This window comes from Dipodomys ordii, unplaced genomic scaffold (assembly GCF_000151885.1).
Source record: "Dipodomys ordii isolate 6190 unplaced genomic scaffold, Dord_2.0 Scaffold80, whole genome shotgun sequence".
NCBI lineage: Eukaryota > Metazoa > Chordata > Mammalia > Rodentia > Heteromyidae > Dipodomys > Dipodomys ordii.
In genome coordinates, this window is record NW_012267296.1 from 6,390,491 (window position 1) to 6,406,004 (window position 15,514).

General features: G+C 34.3%; 1 protein-coding gene across 1 annotated transcript in view; it reads left to right on the forward strand.

The window, feature by feature from the left end:
* The window catches only part of Chm (choroideremia (Rab escort protein 1)), a 216,403-nt gene extending 205,745 nt beyond the window's left edge, over window positions 1-10,658 (forward strand). The window contains exons 13-15 of the mRNA XM_013024996.1: window positions 952-1,050; window positions 6,543-6,703; window positions 9,855-10,658. Of these exons, the coding sequence (XP_012880450.1) occupies window positions 952-1,050; window positions 6,543-6,703; window positions 9,855-10,046 (452 nt within the window). The 3' untranslated portion in view covers window positions 10,047-10,658. The remainder of the gene's footprint in view (window positions 1-951; window positions 1,051-6,542; window positions 6,704-9,854) is intronic.
* Window positions 10,659-15,514: the final 4,856 nt, after the last annotated feature.

Below are 15,514 nucleotides of genomic sequence, written 5' to 3' on the forward strand. Positions count from 1 at the left end.
TCTGTAACCTAAACATTGTCCAAAGCCTCTGCCACATGAAATTGCTAATGCAAACGAAAAGCAATTGAGAATTCCAGAAAGTCTATTGTAGATTATTTTGACTAGTGCCATTTTATAGACTTCTGTATATAATTCAAACTAAACCATGAATGTTTCCCAAAAAAAATTTTTACATAACCTGGTGATGAATACAAGATTTGTTGTTAACTTATCAGCAATGTGTATATAAACAGATTCTTGTACATTAGTAAATCCTCTAAATTTATCCTTTTTTGTTGTTGGTGGTGGTTGTCGTGGGGCTTGAGCTCGGTGCCTGGGCACATACCACTTAAGACACAGCACCACTTCTGGTTTTCTGGTGATTAATTGGAGATCAGAGTCTCACAGACTTTCCTGCCCATGCTGGCTTTGTACCATGATCCTCAGATCTCTGCCTCCTGAGTAGCAAGAATTACAGGCATGAGTGCCCGGCTTTTTTGTTAGCTAGGGTTCTATTACAGCCCAGACCCATCTTGAAATCTCTATGTAGCCCAGGTAACATGATCCTCCTATGTCAGGCTCCTGAATGTTGGAACCTTCTCTGTCCCATTGCTGGAGAGCAAACCCAAGCCTTGTAGCTGCTAGCTGTCTCGTTAAAAAATAATAATTTTCTTACTTTTCTGTCTTATTTAAGAATTTTGTTTGTGTGAATAAATTTTTTCTTGAGTTTTTATATTCCATTTTAGAAAATTATCCTTGTGTCTTCATTATTCAGTTTTATTATGATTTCTTGTAGCTATTAGCAACATTTTCATTATTTAATTAATATATACCCTAATGGAGGAATTTTACATGTTTCCTTTTAAGTCACTGACTTACTCAACTCACTATTACTCATGATGCAAGCTTTGTGCCTTGGATTGGAGTAAAACAGAGTTATGATATGCAAAAGTCAAAATAATTTTTTTACAGATTTGGTTCATTTGACTTGCACATCTTCTAAAACAGCACGTGAAGATTTAGAACCAGTTGTACAAAAATTATTTGGTCCATATGAAGAACCGGAGCTAGGTAAGAAAAGTAATTGGTGATTCATGATAGAAAGGTAATGTACCTATCATATTTCTCTAAGATAATGCTTTCAAGTTGCTCAGACCTGGACTGAAATAGATAGTATTCAGCAACAACTTCCACATTTTACTGAAGTAGTTGAACACAGTATATACATAAACATGGGGGAAAGTGTTAACTGTCTAATATTAAAGTAAATATTCTTCACAAACACAGAAACAGATGTGAAAAAGTAATTATATGCATACATGCATGCACAAGAAAATCAAGACTGTCAGGAAATTTCTCAATTAGTTTTGGTATGGTGCTGGGCAGTTTACCTTATAACGCTCTTTTGTTGATGTTTTATAAGAGCGCATATATATATATATGTCAAAAAGCTACCTTCCTTTAAAAAAAGATTTGTTCAACTGATGGAAGATTGAAATATTAGCAATATATAGGTACTTTCTGATTTGAAAGGATCTCTTATTGGATACTAATGATGTGACATTTACCTATCAAAGATAGACATGGTTCTTATTCATGGTGGAAAAATGTTTTTTCGGTATGAATTTTTAACACCTCCCACACCAAATACAGGAGTGCTTACACCTGTGAAAATAGCAAATGTCGTGTGTTTTGTGTATAAGTGATCAACAAAATAGTTTGAGGGATCTTCTTCATTTATATGACGTGGAAGTGATTATTATAGCATTTGCATGCCTACTTGAATCTTGGTCACTTTCTTCCATTAATATTTCTTTCTAATTAGTTATATTTGTTCAACTATTCTTTTTACTTGTAACTGTTAGGTTTCTGCTTAGCTTTTTTCCTGTGTCTTGTTTGTTTTCTTAATGAAGAGATGAGTTTATATTTACACCTAAGATAAATGGTACTATTTTCAAGAACTGATGTTATTGTAATCCATTTCTTTGTGAACTCTTTGAATCAAGTCCTTTAATCTAAAAAATTATTTTACTTTAGCATTTAATTTTTAAAATATTTTCTTTATTTGATAGTATATAGATGTTTGGATTGTTATTAAAATTTTGATTGTCAAGTTTTGTACATAATAATATTCCTAAACCTAATGGATTTATAGCTTTGTCCTCGGCTTTATTTATAAATTATTTATATAAATGGAATTTCTTTGCCATTTCTGAAATTTTTCATGATGGCTTTGTTGTAATTGCATTGTAATGGTCTCTGATAATACACTAAATTTGCATCTTATATTATTTTATAATGCATTTAATTTTCTTTCTTGGAAATCAAGCCGGGAGAAAGTACATGTTCATTCATTAACATACTGTAGCCAGTGAAGAATTTTAAAGACAGATCTTAATGGTTAAAGTGATCCCATTTTGAAATGATATATTGTTTAGAACTTGAGTGAAATTCTTTAGTAAGAAGTATGTGCTCAGAGGGGTCCTCAGGTGCACCGAGGCACTGAAAAGCTAGTTTTCACTGACACATAGACCTTTTTATCATCAGGATGAGGTAGTGGTCATATTTTAATTAAAATGTCAGAACAAATACTGTTGGAGTTATTGAAAATGAATCACCAGATAAAGTGAGCACTGGGCCATGGCAGGTCAAAGAGGCAAAGTCACCTGGAGAAGAGAACTCAATTCATTTTCCTGCCTAAATGAGAAGAAGGAACTTTATGAGCAATATGAACTTTTAATACATTAAAGTGCATTCTCCTCTTTAACAAAAGCCTTTTTTCCCACAGATTGGGGGCTTTTTATTATGTTTTGATTATTTGACAATTGTCTGAAACCTTATGCTTGAGTATTACAAAAATTTTATGTTAAAACATGTTCCAAGGCTTCCTTTTCTTTTTTTTCAATTTTATTTTATTGTAAAGATGCTGTACAGAGGGGTTACAGTTACAACAGTTAAAGTAATGAGTACATTTCTTGTCGAGCATTGTTATCTTGTAGATTCCTTATGGTGCAATAAGCCTTTATGCAAATCAATCTATTCTGATCTTCCTTACAAGAAAGTTTGTGTGGAATGGTAACTCCTTTGTACAACTACCTAAAAAAATAAATATATAGTTTTTAAAAAGATAATATTCTCTTTTAAAGTACAGTACTTTTTTTTGCGGGGGCGTTCCTGTCGTGGGGCCTGAACTCTGGGCCTGGGTGCTGTCCCTCAGCTCAAAGCTAGCACACTACCACTTGAGCCACAGCACCACTTCCTGCTTTTTTCTTTTTGCTTATGTGGTGCTGAGGAATCGAACCCAGGGCCTCATGCATGTAAGGCAAGCGCTCTGAGCCACCTTCCCAGCCCCTAAAGTACAGTACTTTTGTGAAAATGTATTCAAGAAATTGTAAGGTTCTGAAAATATTTTCTATCTTATATCTTCCCTTATACATAGCAGCCAGAACCACCTATGCCCTGACTCAAAAAGTATTATTGTAATACAAGAACCATACTTTCTGGGCACCATCTTGAAATGCCTAAAATGTAATGACATCATTCCACCATCTTTTTTCCCCATTTTCCCCTCTTGTTCTACATGGCTGGTGTAATTACTCCATTTCATGTCATTGATTTCTGTGTCATATAACAGTACTTCCCAAAACCAAATTACCCTAACACCCCTACGTGTAAACTTTGAATAAGTGGCTGATAAGGTGTTAAGCACTTGTTTGGCTATAAAAACAAATATCTTATTTCACAGCTGGTGTTTTGGTTTTTTGTATGTATTTTGTTCTGACTGAGTGAGGGCTACTCTACTTTGACAGTGGGTAAAAACAACTTAACTAGGATGTTGACTCCCTCCATATATGGCAACCATCTCTAGACTATTTCTTGCTTCTATTTGGTTTGCCATGATTGCTTTTCTTCTACCTGCTTTATTCAGTACTTATTTTGTTTAATTCCCAAGGTTGTATTCAAACTTCTTTAGTCCTTCATGCTATCCAACTAAATGAAATGGGCTATTTCTTGGCAACTTGTAAGAGATACTTATTTAAACTCTAATATTTTTTGACAGTTGTGCACTTTACAACTCTGTTGTTCCTTCAGCTATCTATCTGACTTCCAGATGAACTTAAAGAAAGATGAAGCAATTGTAACATATTTGAAAGTTTTAAGGCCAAAGTATAAAAGCTCTCTTGTATCCAGAATATTTATCTTTAGCCTATACCAACATTTACCTTTACACATGATTTCTTGTCAAAGCTTCAACTTCTGTGAAATCTCTTTTGTATGATCTGTTTGTTTATTAATTTCCCTTGATTTTTATTGAATAAGTCTTCCTTCTAGGTGAAACTTTGATGAAGAATGTATAAGCTGTCATAGAATATGCTTAGATAGGGATTAGACAATATTAAAGGCCTTCCAGCTAGACAGTGGCCCCGTTACTCAGGAATCTGAGACAGTACAACTGGGAGTTCAAGGCCAGCTGGGGCAAGAGCAGCAAAACAAAATGAAAACATAAGGACTGTTAGTGTAGCTGTAGTTGTGGAGTTCTTGCCTAGCATACAGAGGCCTTGGGTTCAATCCTAAGTACTATAAAAACAAAAGCAAGCTGATGCTGGTGACCCATGCCTGTTATCCTAGCTACTCAGGAGGTTGAGCTCTGAGGATCATGGTCCAAAGCCATCCTGAGCAGAAAAGTCTCCATGAGACTCTTATCTTCAATTAGCCATTCAAAGACTTTGAGCTGTGGCTCAAAGTGAGAGCTAGCCTTGAGCAAAAGAGCTCAGAGATACCACCCAGGCCCTGAGTTCAAGTCACACATCTAACATAAAATTTTTTAAAAACCCTTTCATAATGTAGTTCTTGTCTCTACAAGTCTTCCCAGCAATATCCTTAAGTAAAGTCTCTATAATTAAGTGAAACTAAGCTCTCATATGAATGTTCTAGTAGCCATATGGATTTATCTGTGAAATACCAGTGCTTTGCGTTCTTTTATTTTGTTAATAGGTACCTAGTGAAGTTAGTGATGCCTTAGATTTGACCTTAGCATTAGACAGGGACTCCTTAAGAGATCACTTCTTCTAGTTAGAGTTTATCTTCTCACACAGAAATAATTTTGGATTTACAGTGAACTATAAAAGTAACATTTTTTTGAATTCTTGCACTGGAGATATTTTAAATTAACTCTAATCTTATTTATCTTGAATTGGAAAGTAGGGTATTTTTGTTAATTGAATACTGTAATTAGCTGAAAATTCCTCTGCACTGATGATCAATTTAACAATAACTAAATCACTAGATAATTATACCTTTAGCATTTTATTTACCACTCACAAAGGGCCTCTTAGAATTGTATAATCTTTATAAACATCTAGTATTATCATTATACAGAGTTTAAATACCCATTCAGAAATCCCTATTGTCAATGAATAACAGTATTTTTTGTCTTTGCAGCAGAGAAATAATTAGTAAGATAATAAGAAATAGGTTTTAGGAATTGATGCTAATAAGATTAAACCTTTTTATAGATATACTGTACTTTGATTATGCTTGAAAGCTGGTTTAAAGCAATTCAGAAGTCACTGAGTATTTGTTATGTGCTAGGGCCTGTAGTAGTGAGCAAAAAAAAAAACTCCAAAAATCCAATCACACTTATATCCTTTTCTGTGTTCCCAGTTCCTGTGCCAGTGCCTACCATGCACGATAGAGACTTGCTGTTCAATGAAAGAACCTGTGTTCACAATGATATTGTCTCATGATTTCATTGTTGTTATTTCTTGCTTCCCATTGATGTTGTGATTCAGTATGACAAAGCATTAGATTATTATTTAAAGTATCAAAGATTTAATCCAGTGCATGCCACTTTTAATAATACCTTTAGTGAAATATCATTTGTAAGCTATATAATTTACCTGAAAATTAAGATTCTATTTTTTAAAAATATATATTTGCAGATATGTGCATTTTAGGATATTTCTGTCACATCATCCCTAGGAAAGAATACTTATACCTATCATTTACATCACCTTCAAAAGAAACATTCTATCATCACTCACCCTCTATTTGCCCCTAATTTCCTCCAGCCTTAAGAGGCTACTAATTCTAATCTGCATAGATTTGCTCACTCTGGACATCTCATATGTGTATACTATTAACTTACTATATAATTATCAATTGGTATTTCAGTTGTAACACAAAAGTGAATTGATGTTATCATTTCATATCATAGGGATGATTTAAGGATGAGTGTCTTAAGAGGGTTTTTTATTCTAATAAGATATAATAGAAAAGCAAATTAACTTACTAATCAAAATAATTTTTAAAATTCAACTTGTTTTAAACTTTAAAAATCCATCATTGCTGGAAATATTTTATACCTATACTCGAGTTTGTGGATGTACATTTTCTAATTGCTCATATATGAATAACTCCACATACATACATATATACATACATACATACAAAATTCTGAAATTTACTAAAATTTCCATAGCTTTCTTGTTTATTGACTATATAATGTATTAATTGACAAGCTTTATGTGTTTTATGTAAGTAAAATTTATTTTTATGATTAGAACATGAAGAAATTGAAAAACCAAGAATTCTCTGGGCTCTCTACTTCAATATGAGAGACTCTTCAGACATCAGCAGAAACTGTTATAATGATTTACCATCCAATGTTTATGTCTGCTCTGGCCCAGACTGTGGTTTAGGAAATGATAAGGCAGTCAAACAGGTAAGGCTTTTGGTGTTATCCAGTTTTAAGAAAATGTGTGGTAAGAATCATGAGGTGTTTTTTGTTGTTTTTGTTGTTGTTGTTGTTTTCTGTCTTGTGGGAGGAGGAGAAGGAGACGAGAAAAACATCTGTCTCATTTCATGCTAATTAGTCCCAAACTTTGTTTTTTTTTCTTGGAACTACAAGACAACATTATATGAGGTCCGTTTTGGAAATAACGATAGAAATTATAGAAATACATGTTCATTAAAATACATGTACAGCCAGGGTGCCTGTGGCTCATGCATGTAACCCTAACCAACTCAGGAGGCTGAGATCTGAGGACTGTGGTTCAAAGCCAGCCTAGGTAGAAAAGTACGTGAGATTCTTCAACTAACCACCAGAAAAATGCTGTAGCTCAAAGTTGTGGAGCGCTAGCCTTGAGCAAAAAGAGTTCATGGACAGCACCCAGGCCCTGAGTTGAAGCTCCACGACTGACAAAAATAAATAAATAAATTTATAATGCTGATGTTCTGAGGAAGTATTGCTTCTGATAGAAAGTTGGCCTATCAGTGTCTTACTTTGAAATGTGTAGTCATTTCAAGACACATGTGTGAGTCATTTCAAGACATGTAATTATTAAGACATATACAATCAAATTTTACAGTAATCTTAGCAGTTTTTGTTCTTGGGAAAGAATGAATAACATAGGTTTTCACAATTATTAGTGTTATTATTAATTGTTAATGTTATTGTTATTAATGTCTTGACTTAAACTAGTGCTTACAGCCACTGAAGAGTATGATAAATCCAAGTGGAGGTTTGTGACAAGTGATCCCAGGCAGAATTATGTAGGGGTGCAGGCCAAAAATAAAGTATGAGTCCATTAAACAGAAGATTCATATGCATATGCAAATACACTTCTTAAGAGAAAAAAAGCAAAACTTATTATTTGAGACACAATTCTGAATATGTTATCATACAGATGTGTTATCACATATGTTTATTGAATCCGTGAATGGCTAATATAACATCAAGACAGCTGATGGCAGGGACTTGATTTCATTCCCTCCAAGAGCATGGGGATTTTTTAGTAGCCAACGGTCTCTTGAACCTTTCATTTTTTAAAATAAGTGTTTTATTGTGAAAATACTGTACAGAGGGGTTACAGTTACATAAGCAAGGTAATGAGTACATTTCTTATCAAGCATTGTTGCCTCCTCCTTTGTTTGTCCCCTACCATCCCTTCCCTCCCACCTCCTCAACTACACTCCCCACCCCCTGCCTAAATTGTAAAGTTCGTTTTTCAACATAGTGTCTTGTACATCTCATTGTTGCAGTGGGTCAACCTGTATCCCTATTTAAACATTTTGTTTGTTCCCTGCCCCTCCCCAAATTATACCAACATCAAATACAGTGAGGGACATACAAAGCAACAATGATGTTAAGCGAAATGAACCCCAAGTGTTTTTTCTTTCTTGCTATTGTTTCTAACGTATTTGTAAGGTACCATGTGATTTTTTTTGTTGCTTTGTATGAACCTTTCATTTTTAATCATAGTGACAAGGTTCTGAATGATAACCATGATCCAGATGTCTAAACTTTTTCCATAATTATTGTGTTTCTTCTTTGGAGTAGTAGTCTTGGAAAACCATGTTCAGCCAATGAGAGCAAACAAGAGCAAGTAGTCATATCTTTCTTCTATGATGAGTTCTGTTACTATAATAGGAACACAAGATGGCCCAAGATTTCCATTTGTGGCTTTCACTGGTAACTTCAATTTAACTTTGATAGCCCCACTTTTTCCAAGAAGAAATTACAACTTTTTAGCTAACTAACTTAGGTTCATTTATCTGGGAATCAATTTTATTTTTTAAAACTAAAATGGAAAGCTTTTAAAATCAGAAGTTGTAACTCAAGTGCTAATGTGGTCAAAACTACACGTCAGAAGATTATAATTAAGGGAGGATTTTTATCACAAAATAATTTTCTTTCCATGAAGATAATGTTCAGTGGTAAAGTGTTATCAAAGTCAAAAACAGTGTAATGCTAGTTTTGAACTAATTATTATGTGCTATTAAACGTTAGTTGTTTAAAATTTGTTGAATATCTTTGACACTCATATCAGTTTGGGGAAAAGTATTATAATGTCTATTTTATAGCATATTGATGATATTTATATCTAGTTTATTTAGATGAGTGAAATTCTAATGTCAGTTTATCACCCTATGGTTAGCTCCTTCACCACTTGGTTATTTGTTTCTTACATGTAGAATATTTACAAAAGAAGACTATTTACAAATGAAGAATATTTACAAAAGCTCCTCAGAACATTCATGAATTTAGCAACACTTATAGTTGTAACCGTAATCGATGATACTCTACTTGGGCTCTGTTGAAATAGAAGATGGATTGGGATGTAGCTCAGTGCAAAGCACTTACCTAGCAAGTGTTATATCCTGGGTTCCATCCCCAATACCAAAAAAAAAAGACAAAAAATAAGAAATAGAAGGTAACATTGCCAGGATTTGGCAATTGTTTGCACTTAGGATATAAAGACAAAGAAGAACTTTGACAGGCAGACGAGATAGACGTGTGACCCCCAAAAAAGTCATTAGAGGAAATGAAGGGTCACATGAAAGCTTTGACCTAAGTCCTGCAGCTTCTACTAGAGGTGAATTATCTCTAACAAGGACCTATGGTGAGTTCCCAGGGTGAAGAGTAAAGCCTGAGCATTCTCCAAACCACATAGTTACCAAATGACACAGCAGCCTTTTCAATCTATTCAGTGTATAAAGATTATTATACACAAAGAATACCATAGGTATGAAAATATTGTATAAGGAAATTATATGTAAAAATATTGAGATTATATTTCTCTGTTGCTATATAATATGAACATACCTACATTATCAATAATCTGAACACTCAATAATGTATCTGATCAAGGTGTACCATCTTTGAAGAGCAGACATGAGTGCGTGTATATAATTAGAGGTACAAAAGTCACAGGATTGTGAAAAACCAATTTTAGTAGGTCATTGGTACTTGTGAATTATTACAATCCAGTTAAAGAAATTTTAAGAATGCCAATTTGTTTGTAGATAGTACGAAGAATTTTTGTATTTGGTAAGCTTATGTTCAAAAGTTCTTCTGTTTATCATTGGCCCAGGCTGAAACACTTTTTCAGCAAATCTGTCCCAACGAAGACTTCTGTCCTCCTCCACCAAATCCTGAAGACATTATCCTTGATGGAGACAGTTTACAGCCAGAAGCTTCTGAATCCAGTGCCACAGCAGAGGTCAGCTCAGAGATTCCTGTTGAAAATACAAGCCTGGGAAACCCAGAGGAACCCTGTGAATAAAGTATATACACCAAACTCCATTCCCCGCTTTGGAAATTTTTCCTGGCCTCAGAGTTTTCTTGCTACAAGGAGTGGTTTTTTAATGTTCAAAAGCAAAAGCCAATTGACATACAGAAGTACAAGAAACAAGTCAGAGAAATCCAGAGGGGAATTTTCTTTAAAGAGAACATTCCAGGAACATGAAATACTTGTAAAGCACATTGATTTGCCTGTTTTCAAATACCAAACCTAGGAAATTGGCAGATAAACATTGTAAATGGATGAATTCCCAGGAATATTGTTATGGATATGAAAGTGATCCTATGCATTGTTGATAATTTTGTAGTGTTAGGACTACTTTTATTTAATATTTTGAATCTTTGTAGGAAAAAATCACTTGTTTAGAATTAATTCTCATATTCCTTTTGATTGTTTAAATTATTTTCTTCAGGAGTATGAGAATCATGACATAAGAGATAATAGCATACATCAAACTAAAATATGGTACACAGAGTAGCCTACATTTGGAATAAATGTCTTATTTTCTGTGTTAAGAATGGAAAATGAGCTGGGAGTTGGTGGCTCACACCTGTAATCCTAGCTACTCAAGAGGCTGAGATCTGAGGACTTCAGTTTAAAGCTAGCCTTGACAGAAGACTTTTCTGAGACTCCTGTCAACTACTCAGAAAAAGCAAGAAGTGGTGCTGTGGCTCAAGTGGTATAGAACTAGCCTTGAGCACAAAGAGGCTCAGGGACATCACCCTGGTCCTAAGTTCAAGCCCCAGGACAGGCCAAAAAAAATTGAAAATGCTAATATTAAGATTTTTAAACAGTTTTATGAATCATGAATTCATTACTCCTTAGTGCTTTTAAATACTTACCGTGTTTTGTTTGTGAATCACTTATACACTGGGAAAACTCAATAACAAAGAAATGAAAGAGTGGAAGGGAACATTTGGATACCAGAATTGATGTTTCTACCCCGTCAAGTAAGTGGTGCACTTACATTTTGTAATTTTCTGCAGACCTAACCCTAGTCCTAAATGTGCTAGGCACATGATGTTTAGCCAAATTTTTTAACTCCTGACCCTCACTTTCTCCAGATGTAAAGTGGAAATAGTAATAGAATGTCTATTCAATGAGAATGATTACAAAAATGAATGTAGCCATCTTTCGAATATACGTTTTCTGGAAAAAGTTGATTTAGTATTTTCCCATTCATAATATTCATGGGAATGAATATAAAAAAACCTTCATGCAACAAATAATTGCTTGCTGTCAACTTCTTACAAAGCAAGAAACTTATTTTATTGCAATACGCTTTTGAAATGGTTTATTTCTTAAATTAATATGTAATGTCCTCTTTGTAAGCCATTAAACATAACAACCCATGGAATTGGGATTTTTGAAACATTACTAAAGACAATGTTATGTTAAAAATTCTTCAACATCATTTTCTCAATATGAAATCATCAAGAACTGAGCAGAGTTTGCCAGTTGATGAAGTCTGATACATCCTCCACATAAAAATACAAATGCTTGACATAGGCAGCAAATCTAGTTACAGTGACAATAGTGACAGTGCCTATATTTAAATTTTTCCAATGTCAAATTGTGATGGTCTACTTTTTCTTGAGCAATAGTTGATCTCAGAGCTGTCTATATGAATAAACAAACTCATTTTCCTGTCTCCAGATCTGGCTTGTATTGTATTGCCTATCAGGAGCCATCACTTCAGCAGAAAGCACATAGTTCTTACACACATCTGCAGATGATCTCTAACCTTACCAGGTTTCCTAGCAAGGTCTTAAAGGACCCAACTGTGACTAGTCACAGATTTACTAGATATAGACATAGCCAAGGAATGTAGCTCTTGCTTCACCCTTTCAACTTTTGCACAGAGCTGAATCCAGACAGAAAACTTGCCAGCCTCTCTGGCTGCTCCTGCCCCTATTACCCTGTGTATAGTCCCTTCCCAGTCTCTTTAGAACTCGCCTGTCTTCCTCTTTTATATTATCACACAAATCAGGGACAGTAGAATCACGTTATAACCTAATTTGTTATAAGGATTCACATCTTAAGTCGAATCACGTTTTTCTGAAGCCCAACTAGGGCATGCACTAAATGCCTAAAACCTGTCTATACAAATATTGGGTATTGATCCTACCTTTCTGTACCAGCAATATAAAAGGTTCCATTAGTTGGCAGTATTGAATCTCAGTGTAACTCAGTAAATTGCACCAATAAACACAGACTTTGTAATAGTCTTAGAATGAAGGCCTCGAGTGCAGCATGCATATTTATGTAAACAGACAATCAGAGTAGGCTCAGAATAATACCTAGAAAAATTCTGGTAAGCCTTACTGCAGCTGTCTATATATAGAACAATATAGGAGCTATTTTGTGCTATCATGGCCCAGCCCATATTATACTCTGTCTTATCCATTTAACAACATCAAAGCATCCCTCGTTGTTTATTACATACTGTTGAAATGCTTAAGAGCTCCTGAATATGATCAGTGATGATTAAAATACTACACAACTGCTAAAAACATTGTTAGAGAATTGTAGCTATTTCCTGTTGCCTCTGAATGTAATAGAAACTATGCTAAGAGCTTTCTCTTCAGTTATTTTAATTATTACAAGTATTTGCTTTCTATAGTTTTAAATCAAAGAAAAATCTTTTTTAATACTTCAAACCAGAATTCATAGGAATAAATTGATATATTGTACATACTGCAAAAATTTTCAGTACCTAATTTAAAATTTTGCAAGTTGCTATTATTAAAATTTTTTGATTCATGTGTTTAAAATGAGTTTTGCATGCTTCTTATTAATCAAACACTATAGTATTCAGTTTAGTGATTGATAAGGGAACTAATAACTAATGCTATGTTATGTCTGCATTTTTTCTAGTTTATATGCCTGCTCAAGGAAAAAATATTTGTTTATAATAAAGGTTAATTATATATTTTTCTATAGTAAAATAGCCACATCAATTAGTAAATTCTAGAGCAATGATATGGCAGCCCTTTGTCTTCAATAATAGCCATGATTATTAGCTTGATTATTGATAATTACTAATTTCTGTCAAAGACATAGTCTTCTGTATTGGCTTACCTTTATCCAAAATCCTAATGAGTTCTGAAAGACTTTATTGAGATATAATTGCTAATTAGTGGCAGTCATTTAACACAGGAATTATAACAATTTTCTTGCAAATCAGTTATTTGATGCTATTGGTATCAGATAATTTGTTAACTTACATAAATTTTGAAAAGCATGAATATATGGTAATTTATAATTTGCACATTGTAAGTTTTCAGAGGAAATAAAGACTTTGCAATGCCTTTTAGGTGTGGTATTCTATTTTCTCATATTGAAATTTTGTATATATGCCAAGAAAGAGTGCCTTAGATAGGCAAGTTGTTTCATTTTAGTCTGTTCTTTACTCAATTTTCAGGTTTATATTTAATTTCATTTCTAGACATTTGCAAGTTGTGTTAAGTTTGTATGTAAGCCTGTGAAAGAATACAGGGATTTGATTGACTTGGCAAACTGTATGTCAGCACTGACATCCAAAAGTGGATGGGATTTGATTCTATTGGAAATCCTCCTAGTCTTGTAGGACTGTGACTTCATAGTACATTGGTTGTCTACAAACTTCTTTTTTGTTTATTTGTTTTTTTGTTGGTCGTAGGGCCTGAACTCAGGGCCTGGGTGCAGTCTCTCAGCTCTTTAGCTCAAGGCTAGCGCTCTACCACTTGAGCCACAGCATCACTTCTGGTTTTTTCTGCTTATGTGGTGCTGAGGAATTGAACCCAGGGCCTCATGCTGTGAGGCTAGCCCTCTCCCACTGAGCCACCTTCCCAGCCCCTCTACAAACTGTTTTTACATGTTATTTGAGATGTAAAATGTTCGTCATGCATGTTTTTGGTAATAAGAGTTTGACTGTTTTCTTCTGAGTTGTTTGGGACACCAACATCTTACTGACAAGAGACTATTAATGTGCTTTTAAAGCAGAATTCATTCATGGAACTATGATTTGTTCTTGAAACAAATCATTAAAATAAACTGACATTTTCTGTCCATTCCAAGTAGTTTCTAAAGTTCCTCAGATAAGACGCGTTCCAAAGATAACAGGACTCTTTTAAAATTGGCAGTTTATCTGTGAGATTATTAATAAATCAAGTTTTAGAAAGATAAGGTTAATTGAATTTTTAAACAAGTAGTCATATTATCCTTCGGTCGTGGGGCCTGAACTCTGGGCTTAGGTGCTGTCCCTCAGCTCTTCAGCTCAAGACTAGCGCTCTACCACGTGAGCCACAGCACCACTTCCGACTTTTTTCATTTTGCTTATGTGGTGCTGAGGAATCAAACCCAGGGCCTCAGGCATGCAAGGCAAGCGCTCTACCACTGAGCCAACTTCCCAGCCCCTCAGACATTTTTTAAAGCAAGTACTTTGATATGTCTGAATTCTCCTCTTTAATATTTTTAAAATTTTATTTTATTGTAAAGATGCTATACGGAGAGGTTACAGTTCCATGAGTAAGGTAATGAGTACCTTTCTTGTTGAGCTTTGTTACCCCCTCCTTTGTTTTTTTCCTATTATCCCTTCCCTCCCTAATTCCTCCTCCCCCAGAGTTGTAAAGTTCATTTCCAACATAGTGTCTTGTGAATATCATTGTTGCAGTGGGTCATCCTGTGTCTTCTAATTATATTTTTTAAACATCAGTTAAATGTTTTAAAACTTAGTGTCCCCAGTGATATTTTGAAGTCCATTTCTCTTTCCATTACTACACAGTACAGAGGGGAAATGCTCTTGCCATACATGTTGCCATGTCTGCTCTTTCAGGTTATTATGACTCTTAGGACCATTTGACAGGTAATCATAAGAACGTATATCATAGTACACTGTGGGATCTTTTGAAGTATCACTGCAGGAGGATTTATGCTGGTAACACCTATTAATGTTAATAGAACTTACTTATGTAAATTCTCCTATCAAGGAGACTATAGACCCTCAAAACTATTAATTAGAGATGGATGCCATCATTGATCTGGAAGTATTAGTGAATTGTTCTATTTAGGATTTTCATGTATGGGGGGAAACAGGGAGTGTGTGCCATTGAGCTTGAAATGATGAAATACTAGATCTTAATTCTCTATTTCATCTTGGAATATATATTGGAAACTCTGGTTCTTTTAAATATTATGATCATGGCATTTTTCTCTTTATCCTATACTAGTAAAACATTTTTAACAAGGATTTCATTGAAATCACACTTTAATATACCAATAATATCCTAAAAGTTGTGAAAACTTTGAACATTGTCAGTGATGTAATAGTGCCACATCTCAATAATCAGAAAGTGCAGACAACTTAGGAGATAAATTTTGCTTACCAAGTTGGCAGAATGCAAAAGATTGACAGTGCTCTGAGTGACATATATATATATATATATATATATATTTGTGGATATATATGG